Here is a 25,909-nt window from a genome sequence, read left to right on the forward strand (position 1 = left end):
CCTCCTCCCTTCCTTTCTCTACCCTTTATGTCTCCTTTTTAACTTACTGGCCTCTGCTACTAAGTATTTTCATTCTCACGCAGAAGCCCAGTCATCTGTAGCTAGGATCCACATATGAGGGAGAACATGTGGCACTTGGCTTTCTGGGCCTGGGTTACCTCACTTAGTATAATCCTTTCCAGGTCCACCCATTTTTCTGCAAATTTCATAACTTCATTTTTCTTTACCACTGAGTAGAACTCCATTGTATAAATGTGCCACATCTTCATTATCCACTCATCAGTTGAGGGACATCTAGGCTGGTTCCATTTCCCAGCTATTATAAATTGAGCAGCAATAAACATGGTTGAGCACGTACTTCTAAGGAAATGAGATGAATCCTTAGGATATATGTCTAGGAGTGCTATAGCTGGGTCATATGGTAGATCAATGTTTAGCTGTTTTAGGAACCTCCACACTGATTTCCACAATGGCTGGATCAGATTGCATTCCCACCAGCAGTGCAGAAGGGTTCCTCTTTTTCCACATCCCCGCCAACATTTATGATCATTTGTTTTCATGATGGTGGCCAATCTGACAGGAGTGAGATGGAATCTCAATGTAGTTTTAATCTGCATTTCCCTGATGACTAGTGTCGTAGAATATTTTTTAGATGCTTATATGCCATTCGTATTTCTTCCTTTGAGAATGCTCTATTTAGCTCCATAGCCCCTTTTTTTTTTTTTTTTTTTTTTTTTTTTGGTTTTTCGAGGTAGGGTCTCACTCTGGTCCATAGCCCATTTTTTGATTGGCTTGTTTGATTCCTTATTATTTAACTTTTTGAGTTCTTTGTGTATCCTAGATATTAATCCTCTATCAGATATATAGCTGGCGAAGATTTTTTTCCATTCTGTAGGTTGCCTCTTTGCTTTTTTCACTGTGTCCTTTGCAGTGCAAAATCTTTGTAATTTCATGAGGTCCCAGTGATCAATCTGCGTTTTTATTGCCTGAGCAATTGGGGTTGTATTCAGAAAGTCTTTGCCAAGACCAACATGTTGAAGGGTTTCCCCTACTTTTCCCTCTAGCAGTTTCAGAGTTTCCGGTCTGATGTTAAGGTCTTTAATCCATTTGGACTTAATTCTTGTGCATGGCGAGAGAGAAGAATCTATTTTCATCCTTCTGCAGATATATATCCAGTTTTCCCAACACCATTTGCTGAAGAGGCTGTCTTTTCTCCAATGAGTATTTTTGGCATTTTTATCAAATATCAGGTGGCTATATCTTCCTCTTTTTAAATCTTGCTGTTCCTAGGGGCTGCTTAAGGAAGGACTGGAATTAAACTATATATTAGGATAGATCTCCATAGAGTCAATATTGTAGCAAAGCAATGAACTAATTTCCTCCCTCCCTGCCCCATTGTTAACATAGATAAAATAGTGAAAATGAATATAGGAAGAGGTGGCATGTCAGGGCATTGAGAATGGAAGAATTTTGATTAATTAACCAAGAAAGAAAAAGGCTGGAGAGATTTTAGGGTCAAGAAACAAATCATCCTTTGAGGTTTTTAAAAACCTGAAGGAAATTTTATTTCTCCTCCCACTGGATTCTAATCCATCCTTTTGGGGAGGTGGACCCCCTTTTTGTGTTTGTTTTTGAGCTAGGGTCTTTCTCTCTCCCAGACTGACCTGGAATTCACTACGTAGTCTCAGGTTGGCCTTGAGCTCATGGCAATCCTCCTACCTCTGCCTCCCAAGTGCTGGCATTAAAGGTGTATGCCGTCATTCCCTGCTTGTTGCTATTATTTTTTAGTGTTGCTATAGTTTTTAACATGATAAAACACCCCCAAACTTAATAGCTTCAAACAGGGGCCAGTAATCTTCAAGCCATGGGCATTTGGCTTGTTCAGTTGTTTACCACATAGCCATGCTTATTCACTTACAACAACATTGTCTTTGTGTTTGTTTTCTTGTTTTTCAATTTTCTTTTTAGAGAGAAAGAAAGACATTAGGAGCGGGGGTGGGGTGGGAGGGTAGAGAGAGAATTGACGTGCCAGGGCCTCAGTCACTGCAATTGAACGCCAGATGCTTGCGCCACCTAGTGGTCATGCGTGACTTTGTGCTTGCCTCACCTTTGTGCGTCTGGCTTGCATGGGATCTGGAGAGTTGAACCTGGGTCCTTGGGCTTAAAGGCAAGCTCCTTAATAACTGCTAGGCCATGTCTCCAGCCCCGTGTTTGTTTCTGTGCGGGCGGAGTTGAGTCATGACCGAGCCTGTACAGCCTAGACTACTGTCAGGCCCTTTAAGCAAAGCTTGCTCACCCTTGGCTTTAAATAATAATTGTGTTGGCAAGCTGCACTTTTCTCTGGTGGTCTGATGTGGGGTCCCTGTAATGACTTACAGTCGCCTGAGAGCTTGACTGGGCCTGAATCCAACACAGATGGCTCCAACCAAGTAGATGGTGATGAGCTGTCAGCTGGGGGCAACTTTATTTCCATGAATGAACTTGACCTTTTTCTCTCCAGTAGGTAGACTGGGCTTCACAGAATGATGGTGTTGGAATGCTAAAGAGTCAAGAACAGCAAAGGCGAGCCTCCCAGAGCCTAGTTTCTGAAACCCACATAGAGCCAGATTATCATGTCTTGGCCAGTGCAAGTCACTTGTCAACCCCGGCCCCGGGGGGTCTGGAGAAGTAGACTAGTTGTTAGGAGTAGGAATGCCCCATTGCAGAGGGCATGGGCACCAGCTCTGTGTCTGTATCCACTGTAGACCATTACCAGCGTGACCACCACGGGGCATCTGATGTGGATCCTTCCATGTGGATTCAGAAACTGGAGTTTGCCAGTTCGGATGCTCATGCTGCCTGTGTGAAATAAATGTTCGCTCTTGCTCTGTTTCATTGACAGCTTTCCTCGGTGACACTAAAGATCGGGGTCCCCCAGGGCAGTCCCAGACCTGGAGAAGTGGCGAGAAGGTCCCCTTTGCGCAGACACATTCCTTGAGAGCGTTTGAGAAGCCCCCTCAGGTGCAGACCCAAGCTCTTCGAGACTTTGAGAAGGTAAGGCACGTGAGGACAACCCTAATGCCACTTAGAAGCAGGGATATGGAATAGTGATGTTTTATTTATTTATTTATTTTTAAATGACCTATAGATTGGTCTGGATTGTGGGCATGGTTATTGTAGTGGTGGGATTTTAAAATATATTTTATTTACTTATTGGGGGGAGAGAGAGAGAAAATGGGCTCACCAGGGCCTCCAGCCACTGCAAACTCCAGATGCATGCGCCACCTTGTGCATCTGGCTTACGCAGACACTGGGGAATCAAACCTGGGTCCTTAGGCTTTGTAGGAAAGCGCCTTAACTGCTAAGCCATCTTTCCAGTCCTGTGGTGGTGTTTCTTTCAAGGATACATGTCCCTATAAGCATACACTCTACCAGCCACATGCTGGAGTCTCTGGTTTATGGGCAGTTGCCTGCCCCAGGAATCCTGTCTTACCATTGGCGTTCCTGACGTCCATCTCAGACACACTCGGGACATTTCAGTGACACCTTAAAGAAGCCGTAACTGCGACACAGTGAGCCCAGGAGTCCACCTCCCCTGAGCCATCACTACATCCGTCGTTGTCATTTGGACCACGGGAGAACTGAGTATTCTCTCTTGCATGAGGGGCCGCGGGCGCAGCCCTTTGCTTCCCAACAAGAATCTGGCAAAGTTGCCCGAAAGTCCTTGACTGCCCTTGGATTCGGCCAAGAGCAGTAACCAGTCTTGTCTTAGAGAGGCCCAGCTCCCTGCAAGTAGCTTAACCCCGGGAAGTCTCACCCTGGAACCTGACTCCTGGTACTTGCACAGTGGGGAAAGAGGCACCCCGAATTCCTTTCGCCCATCTTCTAAAGAAGGAAATGGCTCTTTAGCACCTCCTGGGGGATGACTGGGGAGCAAATCTCATTTGCATTTGCAAACCTCATTTGCATTTGCATACCATGTACACAGGTCACTGGATGAGAAGTGGGCTTCTTTAGTCTTGAACTAATGATAGCTTTGAACATAAAACAGTAAACTTCCATTTTCAAAACTGTTATGTTCCAATGAGTTTACTCTGTCTTTCTTCAACATGTATTGCAAATGCGTCCTAGGACTTCAAATATGTCTCACCAGGTATTTCTGTGGGCAAAAATACTCCACAGATCATGTGTCTAAAAATTGGATAGCTGTACTCTTGCTCTTATTTGTCCAAAGTTGTCATGGATATATATATATATATATATATATATATATATATATATATATATATATATTATATATATATATATTTTAAATTTTTGTTTATTTAAATTTTTTAAATTTATTTTTATTTATTTATTTGAGAGCGACAGACAGAGAAAGAGGCAGATAGAGAAAGAAAGAGAATGGGTGCGCCAGGGCCTCCAGCCACTGCAAATGAACTCCAGGCGCATGTGCCCCCTTTTGCATCTGGCTAACGTGGGTCCTGGGGAATCGAGCCTCGAACCTGGGCCCTCAGGCTTCACAGGCAAGTGCTTAACCGATAAGCCATCTCTCCAGCCCGGATATTTTTTTTAAAATATTGTTTATTTATTTATTTGAGAGGGAGAAAGAAGCAGAGAGAGAGTGCACGCCAGGTTCTCCAGCCACTATAAACGAACTCCAGATGCATGCACCCCCTTGTGCATCTGGCTTACGTGGGTCCTGCAGAGTAGAATTGGGATCCCCTGGCTTTGCAGGCAAATGCCTTAATGACTAAGCCATCTCTCCAGGCCATGGATATTTTTTTAAAATTTTTATTTACTTATTTATTTGAGAGAGAGAGGCAGACACAGAGAGAGAATGGGCAAGCCAGGGCTTCCAGCCACTCCAAACGAACTCCAGATGCATGCACCACTTAATGCATCTGGCATTATGTGGGTACTGGGGAATCAAAAATGGGTCCTGAGCACTTGCCTGCAAAGCTTGAGGGCCCTTGTTCAACTCTCCAGGTCCCATGTAAACCAGACGCGAGGTGATGCAAGTGCGCAAGGTCACACGGGAGCGCTAGGTGGTGTGCGCATCTGGTGTTCAGTTACAGTGGCTGGAGGCCCTGGGGTGCCAGTTCTCACTCACTCTTGCTTTAAAAAAAAAAAGTCAGTTTGTTTGGCTTGCTTCAAAAAAAACAAAATTGAGACTTGTTGTAAAGAAGGGATTCAATGGAGAGGGGATTTGGAAGGGGGAAAAATAAGGATGGTGGTGGAAGAAGCCTATGATCGTGATATGTTGTCTATATGTATGGAAATTATTAATAAAAAGTTAAAAAAAATGGGTCCTTAGGCTCTGCAGACAAGTGCCTTAACCGCTTAGTCATCTCTCCAGCCCTGCTACTTAAAAAAATCTTTTCTGTTTATTTTTATTTATTTATTTGAGAGTGACAGACAGAGAAAGAAAGAGGCAGAGAGCAAGTGAGAATGGGCGCTCCAGGGCCTCCAGCCACTGCAAACAAACTCCAGACGCGTGCGCCCCCTTGTGCATCTGGCTAACGTGGGTCCTGGGGAACCGAGCCTCTAACCGGGGTCCTTAGGCTATACAGACAAGCAGTTAACCGCTAAGCCATCAATCAGCCCTGACACTTTTTTTTTTTTTTTTTTTTTTTTTTTTGGAGACACAGTGTGTTTTCAGGTCTATTAAATGATCACTGAAACTGAACAGCTGTGTGTGCTGGCCTTGGGAGAGGGGGTGGAAAACCCCTCCCCTTTTCCCACCTTATGGCTATGTCTCTGCAGAAGTGTGATCGGAGCTGCAAAGTGTCTCAGAGCTGTGTGGGGTGGGGTGCTCTCTGGAAGGCAGTCTGGGTATGTGCCGCTTGGACGACAGGTGACTGGGGGCATAGAAGGGAAGTGTTAAGTCCACTGAGGGGAACAGCGGCCACATGCCATGGCGCTGAGCTGAGTGACTAACATGGTCAGCTGACTTTCGGATCTAAGCTCCCGAGTCCTTTCCTGTTAAGAGTTCGTGTCTCGTGCCATGAATTGGTCCTTTCTTCCCCATGTTGGGAATCGCTGTTGGAAATGAAGCTGGGATGCAAAGCAGACGCCATCCGTAGGTGCCTTCAGTCTCTTACCTCTTTGTGCCAAGAAACATACAACAGGGCTGGAGAGATGGCTTAGCGAGTAAGGCATTGGCCTGCAAAGCTTAAGGACCAGGGCTTGACTCTCCAGAACCCAGGTAAAGCCAGATGCACAAGCTGGTGCATACATCTGGAGTTTGTTTTCAGTGGCCAGCCATTCTCTCTCTCTGTGTGCCTCTTTCGCAAATAAATAAATGAATAATCTATATAATTTATTTATTTATTTATTTTGTTTTTTCAAGGTAGGGTCTCACTCTCTAGTGAATTCCAGGCTGATCTGGAATTCACTATGTAATCTCAGGGTGGACTCGAACTCACAGTGATTCATCTATCTCTGCCTACTGAGTGCTGGGATTAAAGGCGTGCGCCACCACACTTGGTTTTTTTTTTATTTTAGAAAGAGTGAGCCGGGCGTGGTGGCGCACGCCTTTAATCCTAGCACTCGGGAGGCAGAGGTAGGAGGATCACCATGAGTTCGAGGCCACCCTGAGACTACATAGTTAATTCCAGGTCAGCCTGGACTAAAGTGAGACCTTGCCTTGAAAAACCAAAAAAATAAAAAATAAAAAATAAAAAATAAAAAAAAAAAAGAAAGAGTGAGAGTGAGACAGAGAGAGAGAGAGAAAGAGACAGAATTGGCATGCTAGGGCCTCAGCCACTGCAATCAAGCTCCAGATGCTTGGGCCACCTAGTGGGCATGTGTGACCCTGTGTTTGCCTCACCTTTGTGTGTCTGGCTTGTGTGGGATTTGGAGAGTCGATCCTGGGTCCTTAGGCTTCTCAGGCAAACGCCTTAGCAGATAAGCCATCTCTCCAGCCTTACAAATAAATTTTTTTTTTTTAAAAAAAAGAAAGACACGCCGGGTGTGGTGGCGCACGCCTTTAATGCCAGCACTCGGGAGGTAGAGGTAGGAGGATCGCTGTGAGTTCGAGGCCACCCTGAGACTCCATAGTGAATGCCAGGTCAGCCTGAGTTAGAGTGAGACCCTACCTTGAAATACCAAAAATAAATAGATAAAAGAAAAAGAAAAAAAGTCAGATATTTCTCCTGCCCTTTTTGTAATAATATTCCACAGGACTTATTTAAGACAATAATAGCAAACAATAATAATGAACGATTTTTACATAGCAGGCACTTTTCTAGATTTTTTTTTCTTTTTTAGAGAGAGAGAGAGACAGAGATAGAGAGAATTGGTGCACCAGGGCCTCAGCCAATGCAATCAAACTCCAGACGCTTGCGCCACCTAGTGGGCATATGTGACCTTGCGCTTGCCTCACCTTTTGTGTGTCTGGCTTGTGTAGGATCTGGAGAGTTGAACATGGGTCCTTAGGCTTTGCAGGCAAGCACCTTACCTGCTAAGCCATCTCTCCAGGCCACTTTTGTGGACCTGTAATCTATTTTTTTGCATGTGTGTGTGTATATGTATGTATGGTGTGTGGTGTGTGTGCATGTGTGTATGTGTGCGTATAGACCACAGGTGCTTGTGTGTGTGGAAGCCATTGCTGAGTGTTTTCCTCTCCCATTCCCCACCTTATTCTTTGAGGCAGTCTCTTGCTGAACCCAGAGCTCACATATTTGGCTAGACAGCATAGCCAGGAAGACCCAAGTTATCCTCTTATTCTGCCTCCCCAACGCTGGGGTAGTTTCAGATCATTTTCCTAACTTAGGAGACGGACATTGATACGGCATCCATTATACCAGCAAAGAGATCAGACAGCAAATAACTGGCTGGAGGTCACGCAGGCGTGAAGCAACCGTCCTGGGGTGGCTCCAGGTCTCTTGCAGAAATAAAAGCCCCATTCAGAGAGGGGAGGCTCCGCCGGCAGGATGTGAGCGGTGTGGTCTTACACACAGAATCAAAATGCCCAGTCATTTGGGGCTATAAAATCAAGAGGCAGCCTCCCTGCTCCATCCCTGCTTACCTACCGCCTAATAATGCCGTCTTTAATCTGAAAATGCCAGCAGACCAGCCGCAGGGTTCTCCGTTGACTGAAGCCAGCTCTTTCCTGGCAGCCTGGTTCTAACCACAGTGAGCCAGCCTCTTGAGGTCATGCCCATCCTGGCAAACTTTTCCACTTGGATTGTAAAGTCTGTAAGGGGGCGGGGGGAGGGGGCGGGGGCGGAAGCTAAAGGAGGGAGGAATTTTTTTTTGACCTTTTTTTCCCCCCCTTCACAGAACTCTGAATTGCCACAGTCTTGTGTTCTTTGTTAATTTAGGCAAATCTGGGTCATGTCAGCGTCACCACTAAGCCGCCATCTTGGTGCTTCTTGGCTGTTTCTCTGTAATTGCAGCCTTGATTTTTTTTTTTTTCTGCTGGAAACTTTATTTTCCTTAAAAAAAAAAAAAAAAACTGGCATCTCTGCTTTCATAACCAGAATCCCAGGCATGCTGGGTTTGCATTCATGGATGTCTTAAACATTACTAGCTGAGAAGGGAGAAATCATAAGCTTTCGTCATTTATAAGAATGGTTTTTATTTTCGCCTTTTAACTTTTTAAAACATTTTAGTTTTATTTATTTATGAGAGAGAAAGAGAGAGGAGAGAGAGGGGGAAAAAATGGGTATGCCAGGACCTCTAGCCACTGCAAGCGAACTCCAGACGCATGTGCCATCATGTGCATCTAGTTTACATGGTTGCTGGGAAATTGAACCTGGGTCCTTAGGCTTCTCAGGCAAGTGCCCTAACCACTAAGCAATCTCTCCAGCCCTCTTTTTATCTGATTTCCCCCCCCCCCCCTGAGGTAGGGTTTCACTCTAGCTCAGGCTGACACTATGTGGTCTCACGGTGGCCTCAAACTCTCAGCAGTCCTCCTACCTCTGCCTCCCAAGTGTCAGGATTAAAGGCGTGCGCCACCATGCCCGGCCTTTTTACCCTTTTAAACATTACTTTCCAGAGGCTCATAGTCATTCCACAGACCTTCACCAAAATGTTCACTTCTAAGCAGCATTGCCAAAGAGAAGAGCTGTAGGGTAGAGAGACTGGCTCTGGGTGCAGTTTGTAACACAACGTACACAGTGTGATGACGGAAGTGAAGTGGGGTACACAGCACAGCCAGGGGCTGGGGGCTGCACGGCGGAAGGGCTCAGGGAAAGCTTCTTAGCAAAGACTACATCTGGCCAGGGGCCTGAAGGAGCATTAGAAAGTAAACCGATGCACGACAGCATTTTCAACACGAAGCAATGCATAAATGTGGAGCCAGCTATATATCTGATAGAGGATTAATATCTAGGATATACAAAGAACTCAAAAAGTTAAATAATAAGGAATCAAACAAGCCAATCAAAAAATGGGCTATGGAGCTAAATAGAGAGTTCTCAAAGGAAGAAATACGAATGGCCTATAAGCATCCTAAAAAAATGTTCTACGTCACTAGTCATCAGGGAAATGCAGATTAAAACTACATTGAGATTCCATCTCACTCCTGTCAGATTGGCCACCATCCTGAAAACAAATGATCATAAATGTTGGCGGGGATGTGGAAAAAGAGGAACCCTTCTACTCTGCTGGTGGGAATGCAGTCTGATCCAGCCATTGTGGAAATCAGTGTGGAGGTTCCTAAAACAGCTAAACATTGATCTACCATATGACCCAGCTATAGCACTCCTAGGCATATATCCTAAGGATTCATCTCATTTCCTTAGAAGTACGTGCTCAACCATGTTTATTGCTGCTCAATTTATAATAGCTAGGAAATGGAACCAGCCTAGATGTCCCTCAACTGATGAGTGGATAATGAAGATGTGGCACATTTATACAATGGAGTTCTACTCAGCGGTAAAGAAAAATGAAGTTATGAAATTTGCAGAAAAATGGGTGGACCTGGAAAGGATTATACTAAGTGAGGTAACCCAGGCCCAGAAAGCCAAGCGCCACATGTTCTCTCTCATATGTGGATCCTAGCTACAGATGACTGGGCTTCTGTGTGAGAATGAAAATACTTAGTAGCAGAGGCCAGTAAGTTAAAAAGGAGACAGAAAGGGAAGAGAAAGGAAGGGAGGAGGATACTTAATAGGTTGATATTGTATATATGTAATTACAATGATTGTGATGGGGAGGTAATATGATGGAGAATGGAATTTCAAAGGGGAAAGTGTGGGGGTGGGGAGGGAGGGAATTACCATGGGATATTTTTTTTATAATCATGGAAAATGCTAATAAAAATTTAAAAAAAAAATTGTGGAGCACCGTATTGTAAAAGATGTAATATCCTGATGGCAAAGTGTCGAAGCCAACACTTACAGCGTGCATATGGAAACCCAGTGAACTGACGGGGTGAGGTTACCAAAGTTACTTGATCCTTTCGGCCAGAAAGTCTCTGTTATTGGGCTGGAGATAGTCGGGTGATTTCTAGCAGGAATGCGGACCTGCCTGCGACACCTGCGTGTAGAGCCAATGAAGGAGAGCCCTAAGAATGACTGTCCTAGTCACTTTTCCTGTTGCTGTGACAGAAAGCCTGAGGGAAACAAGTTGAGGAAGGAAGGATTGACTCTGGCGCAAGGCTCAGGGGATGCAGCCCATCCCTGAGGGGCTTGACGGTGGGAGTGTCCCCTGACTGTCGCAGTGTGAGCGGGAGGTGCCGGCTCACATCTTGGTAGGTCAGGCAGCAGAGGGCGCAGGGCACAAGTGGAGTGTGCCTGTAACCCTCAAGCCCTGCCTCTCTGGCTCTATCTGCCAGCTAAGGCCCTGCGTTCACCACCGCCCAAGATAGCGATCGCCCACCGAGGACCAAGTTTTCAAGCAAATGCACCCAAACCGCAACAATGACATATCGCCAAGTCATCTCTCGATTTTCATCCAAGACTTCGTTGTCATGCTGCTGTGAGCCTCCAGAGGACCTTGAACTTGCTCTTTATGTGAGTTACTTGTTCAGAAGTCATCGTTTCTTGGCAGTGACCTTGGGATGACTCAGAAGGCACCATGGTGCTGAGAAGAAGTGACAGAGGAGTGCTCAGCACTGCAATATCTCTATCACACCTTCCAAGGCTCAGGGTCCATTGCGGAAGGGGTGGTGGAAAGAATGTAAGAGCCAAAGGAAGGGTGGGACTCCTTACAACGTGCTCCTCCAGACACAAAATGGCCTGGACATCCATGACCTCACAGTGCCTGACACTCCCTACACAAGACCATCATAATAAGAGGAAAAGATCATGACATCAAAATAAGAGACTGATTGAGAGGGGGAGGGGATTTGATGGAGAGTGGCACTTCAAAGGGGAAAGTGGGGGTAGGGAGGGAATTACCATGGGGTATTGTTTACAATTATGGAAGTTGCCAATAAAAGATAAATTTTAAAAAACGGAGTCATCTTTTCTGAGCTTCATCATAGCAGGAACTATGTTATCTTTCCATTACTAAATACAGTGACCAGCGGAGGTCCTGGTATATGGTCGGCATGGCCTTGTCTGTTGGGCTTTAGAATGAGTGGTGGCAAGCTTTCCTACATGGGCAAGTGCTGGGTTACGTCATCCACTGAGAAAGAGACCCGGAACAAACACATAATGCTGTTTATGATAATTAAAATATAGCGACACAAGCCAAAGTCTAAGGAAGTGATTTACTTTTGGAAGAAAAGAATATCCTTCCTGCCCTTAAATAACTCTTAAATGTAATTGGAGAGACAGCCCCACACCCTCCGTGTGTCATGATGGCGACAGGGCAGACTGGTGGCCAGACCTGTAGAAACCCTGAGGAGGGAAGCTTACCTAGGCTTCCCGTCGTAGACCATATATGAGTTAATTACTTAAGGATGAGTTGAGGGGTCAAAGTCAGAGTTGCTTGAGGCAGGAAGACATTCTGTGTGAATACTGCCACACATAGAATTCCTAAAGGTCACAGACAAAATAGTACCTTCAGAAGTCTGAGGCTGGGGCTGGAGACATGGCTTAGCAGTTAAAGCTCTTGCTTGCAAAGCCTAAGGACACAGGTTTGATTTGCCAGTACCCACGTAAGCCAGATACACAAGATGGAGCATGCGTCTGGAGTTCATGTGCAGTGGCTAGAGGCCCCGACATGCCCATTCTTTTTCTATCTGCCTCTCTTTTCTCTCTGTAAACTGAATAAATAAACAAAAGTTGAGGCTGGAGAAATGGCTTAGCAGTTAAGGCACTGACCTGCAATGCCTAAGGACCCAGGTTCGATTCCCCAGGACCCACAAAAGCCAGACGCACAAAGGGGAGCACACATCGGGAGTTCGTTTGCAGTGGCTGGAGACCCTGGCGCATCCATTCTCTCTCTCTAGCTGTCTCTCTTTCTCTGCTTTTCTCTCTCTCTCTCAAATAAATAAATAAAATAGACCCAAGTTGGAGGCTTTTGCCACGGCCGGAGCACTAGAGCGTCCACCGGGCCACATGCTGGCTCTGATTCCCCCCAGCAGAACTGGCATTCTGCCAAGTTTGTATTGCTGACCGAGTCCCGGTCATTCATAACGCCACTGGACCATCGGGCGTCCAGAGCCACCTTCCCTCACAGAGAAGGATGGGGAAAGGACGACTGAAAATTTTGAGGAAAAGAGGAGGTCACTGATTACTAGTTTCCTTCGAATTACAGAAGCTCAGAAAGCCGTCTTTCTGACGGACCCAGTTGTGGACACACAGCAAGTCCTGCGGGCGTTTATTGGGATAAACGGTGGGGAGCCCAGTGGGGGAGCTGGAAGCGGGGCTGGGGCGCTCCCGACTTCACCACAGCCCGCTTGTCACTTTTGCCGTGTCGCTCATGGGATTGTGTCTGGTGGAACTATTTATGGCTGGGCCGTCTATTTTTGGTGGCCAGGGAAATTATTTGTTTTGTTTTGGTTAGAGGGTTCGGAGCGCTCAAGTGGAGCGGGTGATGATGTCATCTCGCTATTCCAGGACTGGAGGTGGTGTGAGTGTGTGGCGAGGTGGAGAAAGGAAAAACAGGGCCCTCATGTGAACCCCCATCCTCTAGGTAACTGGGGAAGCTTCCCAGAGCTCTTTGATCAGCCTGTAGTTAGCTCTCCTGGAAAAGGCTATCAGCCAGGCATGGTGGTGCCCGCCTTTAATCCCAGCACTTGGGAGGCAGAGGTAGGAGGATCACCATGAGTTCGAGGTCACTCTGGGCTAGAGCGAGACCCTACCTTGGAAAACCAAAAATAAGAAATAAAATAAGCCTGGGATGGTGGTCCATGCCTTTAATCCCAGCACTCAGGAGGTGGAGACAGGAGGATCACCAAGAGTTCGAGGCCACCCTGAGACTACATAGTTAATTCCAGGCAAGCCTGGACCAGAGTGAGACCCTACCTAAAAAAAAAAAAAAAGATAAGAAAAAAAGGCTATCAGTGTGCAGAACATAAAATTAATAGTTTAGCATTTAAATGCTCTGGGACTTGAGGAATAGCTGTTGAAATTTCAGAAACAAAGTTGAGAAACAGAGATTTGTTCAGTGTACCATCCCAAAGGTGGGTGGGTGGGGGGAGCCAGGTTTTTGTGGCATTTACAGTCTTTCTGAGGTTGATATCAGTAATTGGCAACTGGGACCCTAGGCAGAGACCCCATTCGAGTGAAACAGATGGAGAGTTGGAAGACCAAGTTGACTGACCTTGGTTGACATTTTCCTTGTTAGGAAGTGTGTCAACATCACACACATCCGTCAGGCTGGCCTTGTGATATGTTTTTATTGTTTCCAAATACAAAGTAAATCATATTTTGATCAGTTTTATCTGAGGATTATAATAAAGCTTTACATTATGATAAAACTTAAGATCTTTTTCTATTTTTATCTTATTTATTTATTTGACAGAGAGAGAGGGAGAGAGAGAGAATGGGTGCGACAGGGCTTCCAGCCACTGCAAACAAACTCCAGATGCATGCGCCCCCTTGTGCATCTGGCTAACGTGGGTCCTGGGGAGTCAAACCTGGGTCCTTAGGCTTTGCAGGTCTTTTGGCAATGATTAACCAATCGCTAAGCCATCCCACCAGCCTTTTTTTTTTTTGGCTTTTTGAGGTAGGGTCTCCCTCAGGCTGAGCTAGAATTCACTATGTAGTCTCAGGATGGCCTCAAACTCTCAGCAATCCTCCTATCTCTCCCTCCCAAGGCCTGGGATTGCACCACTGTGCCTGGCCTAAAACTTAAAATCTTCAGTTACCAGAATTGAAGGGCCATTGTAGGGCACTTTCAGGTTCTTCTGTTAGGGTCCCGTGATCTAAGACTGATGCACACTATGTTGAGGCATCATCAGTTCTAAGTCATTCCCTGAGTGGGTTAAGTTGAATTAAAGTATAAAATGAATATTCGTCATAAAAGTTTATTTGTTACAAGCAGAGGAAACCAGGCATGGTGAAGCATGCCTTTAATCCAGCATGCAGGAGGCTGAGAGAGGAAGATCGCCATGAGCTAAAGGCTAGCCTAGATGACAGAGTGAATTCTGGCTCAGCCTGGGCTAGAGTGAGACCATTTTCAAAATAAACAAACCAAGGGGTGGGAGAGATGGCTTAGTGGTTAAGGCATTTTGCCTGCGAAGCCAAAGGACCCAGGTTTGATTCCCCAGGATCCACGTTAGCCAGTTGTATGTGTCTGGAGTTTGTTTGCAATGGCTAGAGGCCCTGACGTGCCCATTCTCTCTCATCTCTCTCTCTCTCTGCTTGCAAATAAGTAAGTGTAATTTAAAAAAAAACTCTTAAAAAAAAAAAAAAGCAAAGGATTAGGTTAAAAAGACAACACATTATTTTATTTTATTTTATTTTATTTTATTTTATTTTATTTTATTTTATTTTATTTTAGGTTTTTCTAGGTAGGGTCTCACTCTGGTCCAGGCTGACCTGGAATTAACTCTGTAGTCTCAGGGTGGCTTTAAACTCACGGCGCTCCTCCTACCTCTGCCTCCCGAGGGCTGGGATTAAGGGCGTGCTGACATTTTTATTGAGCTATGGTTTACGTACCACACAAGATTTGCCTTTGTTCACTGTACAAAGCAGAGTCAAGTAGCTTTCACTACCATCTGATTCCAGAACATCTTCTCCTCAGAGATACTTCGTGATCATTAGCAGTCACTCCACTTCCCTTTCTCCTGTCCCCAGAAATCACCAATCTCCTTTTTCTATGGATCTACTCAGAACATCATTTCTGAACATTTCATATAAATGGAATCATATACTAAATGACATTTTGTGCTTACCTTTTTTTCACATTAATGTTTTCACAGTTTCCATGTCATAGCATATCTTGTACTTCATTTTTAAATTTAAATGTATTTATTTGAGAGCGATAGATAAAGAGAAGGGGGGAAGAATGGGCACATCAGGGCCTCCAGCCACTGCAAATGAGCACCAGATGCATGCGCCACCATGTGCATCTGGCTAATGTGGGTCCTGGAGAATTGAACCTGGGTCCTTAGGCTTTGCAGGTAAACACCTTAACTGATAAGCCATCTCTACAGCCCTGGGTTTTTTTTTTTTAATATTTTTTGTTCATTTTTTATTTATTTATTTGAGAGTGACAGACACAGAGAGAAAGACAGGTAGAGGGAGAGAGAGAAAATGGGCGCGCCAGGGCTTCCAGCCTCTGCAAACGAACTCCAGACGCGTGCGCCCCCTTGTGCATCTGGCTAACGTGGGACCTGGGGAACCGAGCCTCGAACCGGGGTCCTTAGGCTTCTCAGGCAAGCGCTTAACCACTAAGCCATCTCTCCAACCCCGGGTTTGTTTGTTGTTTTTTTTTTTTTTTAATTGAGGTAGAGAATCACTTTGGCCCAGGCTGATCTGGAATTCACTATGTAGTCCCAGGCTGGCCTTCAACTCACAGACATCCCACTACCTTTGACTCCCGAATGCTGGGATTAAAGGCGTGCGCCACCATGCCTGGCTTGTGAAGACTTTTAATAATACCTTAACCGATGGTTCCTTAGTTCTATTTAGGTCCCGTGTGTGTATGTGCGTACATGTGTGTTCACATGCATGTGCAGGTACGTGTGCCATGGGAACATGCGTGTGGAGGAAATCAGGTGTCCTTCATTTCGCTTCTGCCCTGGTTCCCTGAGACAGAACCCCTCACTGAACTTGGACTGGAGTTCACTGGTTTTTGGTTAGACCAGGGAGCCCCGGAGTTCCTTTTGTCTCCAAACCCCTCAGTGCTGGGGTGACAAACAAGTGGGTGCTGGGTATCAAACTTAGGCTCTCATGCTTGCGCAGGAAGAGTTCTTACCCTCTGTGCCACATCTCCAAGTCTCCCAAATCCATTTTGTGACAGGAAACCTACTCTTTCACATAACGTGAATGCTCACTACAATTCTACATGTATAAATATATGGATGGGGTGGTAATAAATTCACTTCCTCCAATGCCACTGGAGAACGTACTTACCCTGACATAATTGAAAGTGACTTCCCTGTAATTCCTATTTTCGTTACCTTTAGAATAGTCTTTTAAAGCCGGGGCGTGGTGGTGCACGCCTTTAATCCCAGCCCTCGGGAGGCAGAGGTAGGAGGATCACCATGAGTTCGAGGCCACCCTGAGACTACATAGTGAATTCCAGGTCGGCCTGGGCTAGAGTGAGACCTGATCTTGAAAAACAAAAACAAAACAAAAAAATAGTCTTTTAAAAGTATGAGCTATTTCACAAACAACAAGTATGTAAAAAAATAATAATAAAAGTTTGTTTGTGTATCCGTTGTTTATTTTTAATTCTATTTGCCTTTGGATGAACAAACAAAAGTTATTATATGTAATAGACTAGATGTACATATACATACATATATGTACATACAGATATAATTGTAATCTTCTTGGTAACCTGCTTTGATCCCAATTTCCTGAATACTTTCCCATTTCCAATCAGCATTTACTGGTTGCCCCTAAATCACACAGTTAGAAAATAGCAGGGCTGAGATTTGAACCTAGGTGTCCTCGGCTCAAAAAAATCGGTTGCTTTTTCCACAATTCCATATGGTCCCACCTAGATTAATATGTCTATAATGATCATACATTGTCTACTTAAAAATAAATACTTAAGTACCACAAAAGAGGATTAATGACTTTTCTGGTTGTTGTGACCAAATACCTGACAAAAAAGGCTTATTTGAAGCCGGGCACGGTGGCGCATGCCTTTAATCCCAGCACTTGGGAGGCAGAGGTAGGAGGCTCACCATGAGTTCAAAGTCACCCTGAGACCACATAGTAAGTTCCAGGTCAGCCTGAGCTAGAGTGAGACCCTACCTCCAAGCCATACCCCCCCGAAAACCCCCAAAAGTAAATAAATAAACAAGCAATAATAACGATAGCAGGGGCTTGGGACATGGCTCAGTGGTTGAAAGTGCTTGCTTACAAAGCCTGCCAGCCTGGGTTGGCCTGAGGTTCAATTCCCCAGTACCCGTGTAAAACCAGATGCACAAAGTGGTGCATGTGTCTGGAGTTCATTTGCAGTGACAAGAGGTCCTGCACCCCCAGTGCAAAAAAAAAAAAAATATATATATATATATATATATATATATATGTATGTATGTATGTATATGTATATGTATATATATATATAAACTATAGCAGGTAGGCCCCAGCTCTCTAGCTCCTTAACGGGTCATGTAGAGCGGATGGAGGAGGAGAATACTGGGGAGAACAAGGGGTGCATCAGTACGTCAGGAGAGCTGACTATCTCCCATGAGATGCGTTGCCTCCACCTCATTCTCTCAGGGCCCACAGGTCGTTGCAGAGGAAGGGGTGACTCGGATACTCCTCTCCCGGCCAGCATGAGGCCCAGTTCCAGGGAGATAGCACAGGCACTGTGGTCACTCAGACCTCGTCCAAACAGAGCCCGAGGCTACAGAGAAAGCGACACTAAGTCAGATGCCTATCTTGCCCTCCAAGACTCGGGAACATTGCAGAAGAGGGGTGTAAGAGCCCCAGGGTGTGTGGGAATAGCCTAAGGCACACTGTGCCCCCTCCTCCAGAGTCTGACTGAGGCCTCTTGGTCCCCACAGCAAAAACGGGTGACCTCACGGAAGAAAAGCCTTCGGCAGAATTGGAATAGGGGAAGGGGGGTCTAAGAGTACAACCTTTTAATTAAAAAAGAAAAACTCAGGGGGCTGGAGAGATGGCTTAGCAGTTAAGGCATTTGCCTGCAAAGCCAAAGGACCTGATTCTCCAGGACCCACATACACCAGATGCACAAGGGGGTGCACGCATCTGGAGTTCCTTTGCAGTGGCTAGAGGCCCTGATGCACCCATTCTCTCTCTCTCTCTGTCCCTCTGCCTCTTTCTCTCTCTCAAATAAATAAATAAATAAAAGATATTTTAAAAAATCAATAAATAATTTTTTTAAATTATATATATAAAGAAAAACACTTCTTTTGCTCCACTTGCCACACTTATTTAAAACCATGTATTTTTTTCAAAACTACAAAAACAGGAATTATCGCAGATATCAAATTATAGTATAAACTATGGAAATGCTATTCTATTTATAATGAATGTGTCTATTAAGATGATTAATCATTTCTGGTGGAGAGGAACTTTGTTTTAATTTTTTTTGTTTATTTATTTGAGAGCGACAGACACAGAGAGAAAGACAGATAGAGGGAGAGAGAGAATGGGCGCGCCAGGGCTTCCAGCCTCTGCAAACGAACTCCAGACGCGTGCGCCCCCTTGTGCATCTGGCTAACGTGGGACCTGGGGAACCGAGCCTCGAACCGGGGTCCTTAGGCTTCACAGGCAAGCGTCTAACCGCTAAGCCATCCCTCCAGCTCAGGAGCGTTTCTTCTAAGGGAGATGCTGCTGGGAGATCGGTGAGTTTCCAGGCGGTTCCACCGTAGGCGCTCCCTGGGGGGTCCGGAGGTGATGAGGCAATTGTCAAGCTGAGCTTTTTAAAGGCCGCCGCGACAGTTGGTCGTGTTAATGGAGCGTGGCACAGGACAGCTGGGCGACAGTCTTCCTATTGTCAGCCTTGATGGAGTCATGACTGCGGTCCTGTTTCCGGTCCAAGAGTAATCCCTTAGGGAAGAAGCAGAGGGAAGAAACTAAGGAATGACCAGTGCGGGACCGCTCTTAGGAGAGAAAAGATCTGAGACAGGCTACGGGGCCAAGGAGGGACAAAGCAGAAGATTCTCGTAAAAGCTGCAGGAGTTTTAGCTCCTAACCAGCGCGCAGCTTCTGCAAGGCCGGGTACAGCTCCCAGCATCTACCCCGCCGTGGGCGGTTCTTCGCCCTGCCTCCCCGTCCACCGTCCGTCCTCCTTGTCCTTTTTTCCCTGGTGAGATCCAGGCTCAGCCTCAAGGAGCAAGTGCCAGGCTCCTCCCTGGACTGTCAGGTCCTCCTCTGTGGGCCCCTCCCCCTACCATTCCCTCCGTTCCACTCCGGGCAAGCCCCTGGCTTCAGTTCTAATGTCCTGGACCATTTTCCACCCATGCCAACCTCCTTCCTTTAAGAGGAAGCAAAGTGCCAGTTCTCTGCTTCTCCCTTCCCTGGCAACTTCTGCCTAATTGATTTTTAAAATTTATTTTATTTATTTATTTGTTTGAGAGAGAAAGAGGCAGAGAGAGAGAGAGAGAATGGCCGCACCTGGGCCTCCAGCCACTGCAAATGAACTCCAGACACATGTGCCACCTTGTGCGTCTGGCTTAGGTGGGTCCTGGGGAATGGAACCGAGGTCCTTTGGCTTTGCAGGCAAACGCCTTAACTGCTAAGCCATCTCTCTAGCCGACTATTTTTTTTCTTTTTGTTTTGTTTTGCAAGGTAGGGGTAGGGTCTCAATCTAGCTCAGGCTGACCTGGAACTCACTATGTAGTCTCAGAGTGGCCTTGAACCCACGGCGACCCTCCTACCTCTGCCTCCCAAGTGCTGGGATTAAAGGCGTGCGCCACCATGCCCAGCTTTGCCCTTTGGTTATTATCATTTCCAAATACTGCTCTCCATCTGTCAGACTCTGGGATGAAATCCACTTCTGTGCTGCCTTAGTTTGTTAGAATAATCACTTATTTAAAAAAAAGAAAAAGCTTTTCTAAGGACAAACACCTTTGGGTGTGCTCTTTATAATCAAACCCAGTGAGGCCAGAGGAGCCCACAGCTTAATTACTGGTTCAGAAAGGGACCAGGTCTTAAGTGCTGATAAACTAGCATCACCCTTTACTGGAAAGTTGGGCAGAGAGATAATGGGGGTTTCTGGAAGAGAAGTAACATGATATGTTTATTTATTTATTTGTTTGTTTGTTTAACAGAGAGAGAGGGAGAGAGAGGGAGAGAGAGAGAGAGAGAGAGAGAGAGAGGGAGGAAGGAAGGGAAGGAGGGAGAGAATGGACACGCCAGGGCCTCCAGTCACCGCAAACGAACTCCAGACGCGTCCGCCTCCTTGTGCACCTGGCTAACGGTGGTCCTGGGGAATCGAACCTGGGTCCTTTAGCTTTGTAGGCAAACTCCTTAACTGCTAAGCCATCCTTCCAGTCCTTTTTTTTTTTTTTTTTAAGAATATGCTCTAGTGAAGAAATGCACTTTCCTTCTTTCTTTTTCTTTTCTTTTTTTTCCAAGTAGGGTCTCACTCTATCCCAGGTTGACATGGAACTCACTCCGTAGTTCCAGGCTGAGCTTGAACTCACAGCGATCCTCCTATCCCTGCCTTCTGAGGGCAGGGAATAAAGGTGTGGCTCAATTTTTCATTTTTCTTTTTTCTTTTTCTTTTTGGTTTGTCGAGGTAGGGTCTCACTCTGGCTCAGGCTGACCTGGAATTCACTATGGAGTCTCAGGGTGGCCTCAAACTCTCGGAGAACCTCCTACCTCTGCCTCCCGAGTGCTGGGATTAAAGGCGTGCACCACCACGCCTGGCCTTAATTTTTCTTTTTCTTTCTTTAAAATTTTATTTATTTGTTTGTAAGCCGAGAGAGAGAGAGAGAAAGCGTGTGGGCATGCCAGGGCCTTTAGTCACTATGAACAAACTCCAGATGCATGTGCCACTTTGTGCATCTGGCTTTACATGAGTACTGGGGAATCAAACCTGGGACACTAGGCTTTTCAGGCAAGCATCTTAACCATTACGCAGTCTTTCCAGCCCAACTTTTATTTCCTTTTCTTTTTAAATATTTCTCATTTCTTTGCAAGAAGAGAGAGAGGGAGAGAATGGGTGCTCCAGGGCCTCTTGCCCCTGCAGATGAATTCCAGGACAAGAGCAGGGAAACCAGTAAAGGGAGCTCTTCAATTATCCCTGGAGAGAGACAGTGGCATTTTGTGCCATAGTGGAAAAGATATCATGCAGCAGTGGTCCTTGGAACCTGTGATATACAGGCGGAAGCAATAGGGTTTGCAGACAGATGAGGTGATGCATATAACAGACAGTGAGTCAGGAGTGACTCGAAAGATTCTGGTCCCAACAACTTCAAGTACTGAGTCAGTACAAATCAAAATGGACTCTCATGAAGAAATATGATGTGTAGAGAGGATACCACAAGGATAAACTGGTTATAGTGAGGCAGAAATTTTTACCAAGGAGTCAGATAAAAATGGAGTTTGGGGGCTGGAGGGATGGCTAGTGGTTAAGGCTTTGCCTGCAAAGCCAAAGGACCCAGGTTTGATTCCCCAGGACCCACGTTAGCCAGATGCACAAGGGGGCACACATGTCTGGAGTTTGTTTGCAGTGGATGGAGGTCCTGGCACACCCATTCTCTCTCTCTCTCTCTCCCTCTCCCTCTTTCTCTGTCAAATAAACAAATAAATAAAAAGAAAAAAAGAAAAAGAAATGGAGTTTGGGGAGGAGGTCCTGGTGGGTATATAAACTTAGGTAAATGAGCTAAACATTCTTAAGTTTTTTTAAAACAGTGCCATTCTGGGCCTAGCGTGGCGGCGCACGCCTTTAATCCCAGCACTCGGGAGGCAGAGGTAGGAGGATTGCCGTGAGTTTGAGGCCACCCTGAGACTCCATAGTGAATTCTAGGTCAGGTTGGAACAGAGTGAGACCCTACCTTGAAAAAGTAAAAAAACAAAACAAAACAAAACAAACAAACAAACAAAAAAAAAAAAGCAGTGCCATTCTAACAAATGTAGTTTCTTTGGAATTGCTAAAACAACTTAAAAATTATTTATTTATTTATTAGAGACAGGGAGAGGGATAGAGAGAGAGAGAAAAAGGGCCTCTAGCCACTGCAAATGAGCCCCAGATGCATGCACCACCTTGTGCGTCTGGCTTATGCAGGACCTGGAAAATTGAACCTGGGTCCTTAGGCTTTGCAGGCAAGCACCTTAACCACCAAGCCATTTCTCTAGTCCTAAAACAACTTTTTTTTTTTTTTTTTACATTATGAGAAAGGTCTAGGCAAACTAGCTTATAGATAACACAGCAGATCAGCAAGACCTAGAATATGTGTGGAATCCTTACCCACCCATGAATTCCACATGTACGGAGGGAGGGTGTCATGGATGCTAAGCACAGAGAATTCAGACACAGAGCCCTCCGCGCCCGTCCTCCAGCCGCTCTGCCGCCACTGCGGGGATCCTCAGCACCCCTGAGCTACAGTGGGTGCTGAGGAGATGTTGGGTGGGGTTGTGATGAAGGCTGAGAAAGGACTGGAAAAATGAAAGGTTGGGGAAGAAGCGAGTGCTGACTTGAATTAAACACAGACTTTGGGAAGTTTCCCTTGCACATGTCTCCAAACCTGGTATCACGAAATCAAGAACCCGGTTTGGGGTCTGTGCTGTGGGGCTGTCCCCTGGTCACTTTCAGGGTCCCACGTGACTGGCATGAATAATACTTCCTGCCAATGTTGCAGCTGCCACTCAAAGGGTCTTAAACCGTTTTATGAGCAGGATCTGGTGATGAGAGCCTGGTTCCATTTGGCAGGTGCCGGAATTAAGAACCAGCGAGTGGTGAAAGCTCTGGGCTCCGGGATGACAGCTCCTGGTACTTCCACACTCTCTTTCTCCCATCCCTTTTTCCCCAAGGCGGGGGGGGGGGGGGACGGACACCCTACACTCTCCCATTGTGTGCGCTCCACTGGTAAACAGTTTGCAAAGATTCCACTCAGGGCCTAGAGAGATGGCTTAGCGGTTAAGCGCTTGCCCGTGAAGCCAAAGGACCTCGGTTCAATTCCCCAGGAGCCACATTAGCCAGATGCACAAGGGGGCGCATGTGTCTGCAGTTCGTTTGCAGTGGCTGGAGGCCCTGGCGCGCCCATTCTCTCTCTCTCTCTCAATATCTGCCTCTTTCTCTCTCTGTCAGTCGCTCTAAAATAAATCAATAAAAATAAACAAAAAATTAAGAGAAAGGAAGGGAGGAGGGTACTTAATAGGTTGATATTGTATATATGTAAGTACAGTGATTGAGATGGGGAGGTAATATGATGGAGAATGGAATTTCAAAGAGGAAAGGGGGAGGGAGGGAGGGAATTACCATGGGATTGTTTTTTATAATCATGGAAAATGCTAATGAAAATTTTTTAAAAAAAAGAACTCCAAAAAAAAGTTAAAAATAAAAAGATTCCACTCAGCTGGGATACACTCTTTCTTCTGAGTGGCTGTGGAGTATCTGTTGGGACAGGGAGCACGGAGTACAGGCGATTAATGTAACTGCTTCTGGGGCTGAAAACCACCAGGAGTGGGGCTGAGGCAGGAGGTCAGAGCTCCGTGTTGCTGAGGGAACTTCGAGGCTCCTCTGGGTGGTTGTACTTTTTAAGATTTGCACCCGACAGAAAAGGCGACATGAGCCATTTTGTGGACATGTGCCCTTTCCTAGGGCAAACTTGTTCTTTTTTTTTTTATAGCTAATTATTTATATTTATTTATTTATTTTTCTCTTTCTTTTTCGAGATAGGGTCTCATTGTAGCACAGGCTGACCTGGAATTCACTATGTAATCTCACGGTGGCCTTGAACTCACTGTGATCCTCCTACCTCTGCATCTGGGTGCTGGGATTAAAGATGTGTGCCACCACGCCAGGTTTATTTTTATTTATGAGGGAGAGAGAGAGAGAGAGGAGAAGAGGAGGTAGAAAGAGAAAGAGAGCGAGAGAATGGGAGCACCAGGGCCTCCAGCTGCTGCAAAGGAACTCCAGACTCATTCACCACCTTGCGCATCTGGCTTACGTGGGTACTGGGGCATCGAACCTGTGTCCTTAGGCTTCCCTGGGGCAGGCCAGTGCCTTCACCCGCTAAGCCATCTCCGCAGCCCACCACCTTATTTCATTTTATTTTTGCTCCTGGTCCCACTCCTTTGCGTTTTATTGTCCCAAGTCAGCCACCAGGAGTTAGCATACCTTGATTTTTTTTTTTTTCCCCCTTCTGTTGTTTTGTGACCCCAGTGTCCCCTCCCCACTTCCTGGAAGCGTCTGGGTGGTGGTGGCGATGGAGGAGGGGGCTCAGCCCTTGTCTTTCCCAAGAAGCTGTTAACTACCAGCACTTGGCCTGGAGGCTCCAGGACGGTGACAGCCTGGCCCGGCCCGGAGTCGGGTTACACCACTTGTGCCTGGTTCACACAGCGTGTTCCTCTGTCAGGGATTCCGCAAATATCTCCCCGAGGTTTAAAAAAAAGAGAGAGAGAGAGAGAGAGAGAGGAGAGAACGACGAGGAAAGCCGCAGCGCGAGGGTGCCCAGAGCCGAGCCAGTGCCCGTGGAGTCCCGCGGTGTCCCCGTCCTTGCGCCCTGTCCGCACCCCCGGGGCTGCGGGTCCCCATGCCCCGGCGCCGCCGCGCGCTCCTGGGGTGAGGGGCGATCGGAGCGGGCATGCTCCTCCCCATGGGTCGCCCACCATGTCTAATGGATACCGCACTCTGTCCCAGCACCTCAATGACCTGAAGAAGGAGAACTTCAGCCTCAAGCTGCGCATCTACTTCCTGGAGGAGCGCATGCAGCAGAAGTATGAGGCCAGCCGGGAGGACGTCTACAAGCGGGTGAGTGCGCAGGGCGGGCGCGGGGGCCACCCCAGCCCCGGGACACCCCAGGGCCATCCTGAGACACCCCCCACCCCCAGCCCCGGGACACCCCAGGGCCATCCTGAGACACCCCCACCCCCGGGGCCTCCTGCACTGAGCACTGCGCAGCCGGGTCCAGGCACCTTGGACCAGCCCGGTTCCCCTCCCCGGCGCCTGGTGCCTCCTCCCGAACCTCTCTTCCCATCTGCTGGGGTTTTAGCAGTGAGATGGGGGCAGCGTGGAAGTTTGCGGTTTTTATTAAACACGCGTGGAGGTGGTGGCTCAGGCAGGTGTCTTGTAGGCGTCTCTGTTGCCCAGAAGCCCCTTCTAGCTCTGGATTTATGGGGAAGAAGAGGGTGGAGTGAGAAGAGGGAAAGGGGTCTTGAGCACAGGGCTTGCCTTGACTTGAGAGGTTCATGTTTGTTGTTGCAAATCACTTTTTTTAAAAAGTATTTAATTTATTTATTTGTTTGTTTAAGAGAGGGAAAGAGGTAGGTAGGTAGGTAGGTAGGTAGGTAGGTAGGTAGATAGATAGATAGATAGATAGATAGATGGGAAGGAAGGAAAGAAGGAAGAAAGTAAGTGGCGGATAGGGAGAGAGAATGGGCATGCCAGGGCCTATAGCCACTGCAAATGACCTACAGATGAATGTGCCACCTTGTGCATCTGGCTTATGTGGGTCCTGGGGGAATCCTCCAGCCCGCAGATCACTGTTGAGACAGAACCTTCCTGTGAAGAAGCGGGCACCCCTGGGACAATGGCGGCTCAGGGTGAGGGCGAATGGGCTGCCCTGGTAGTGAGTGGCGCTGAGTGGGTTGGCTCAGCTGAGGGTGAGATGACACAGCATCTTGGTACTAGGACTTCAAGCCCTCCTAGGGTGACATGGATTAAAGTTTCCTGGTCAGTCACCACCACAGTGATGTCCTCGGGCCCCTGAGTGTCTGGGCAAGCAGATCCAAAGTAGCCTGGGCACCTGGGTCTGGTTGCCCTGGGC

General features: G+C 46.6%; 1 protein-coding gene across 1 annotated transcript in view; it reads left to right on the forward strand.

The window, feature by feature from the left end:
* Nucleotides 1–25,909, forward strand: part of LOC123456047 (myomegalin-like) — a 136,806-nt gene that overhangs the window by 61,437 nt on the left and 49,460 nt on the right. The window contains exons 3-4 of the mRNA XM_045138661.1: nt 2,882–3,033; nt 24,784–24,894. Of these exons, the coding sequence (XP_044994596.1) occupies nt 2,882–3,033; nt 24,784–24,894 (263 nt within the window). The remainder of the gene's footprint in view (nt 1–2,881; nt 3,034–24,783; nt 24,895–25,909) is intronic.

Source organism: Jaculus jaculus, chromosome 19, assembly GCF_020740685.1.
Source record: "Jaculus jaculus isolate mJacJac1 chromosome 19, mJacJac1.mat.Y.cur, whole genome shotgun sequence".
NCBI classification, from domain to species: domain Eukaryota; kingdom Metazoa; phylum Chordata; class Mammalia; order Rodentia; family Dipodidae; genus Jaculus; species Jaculus jaculus.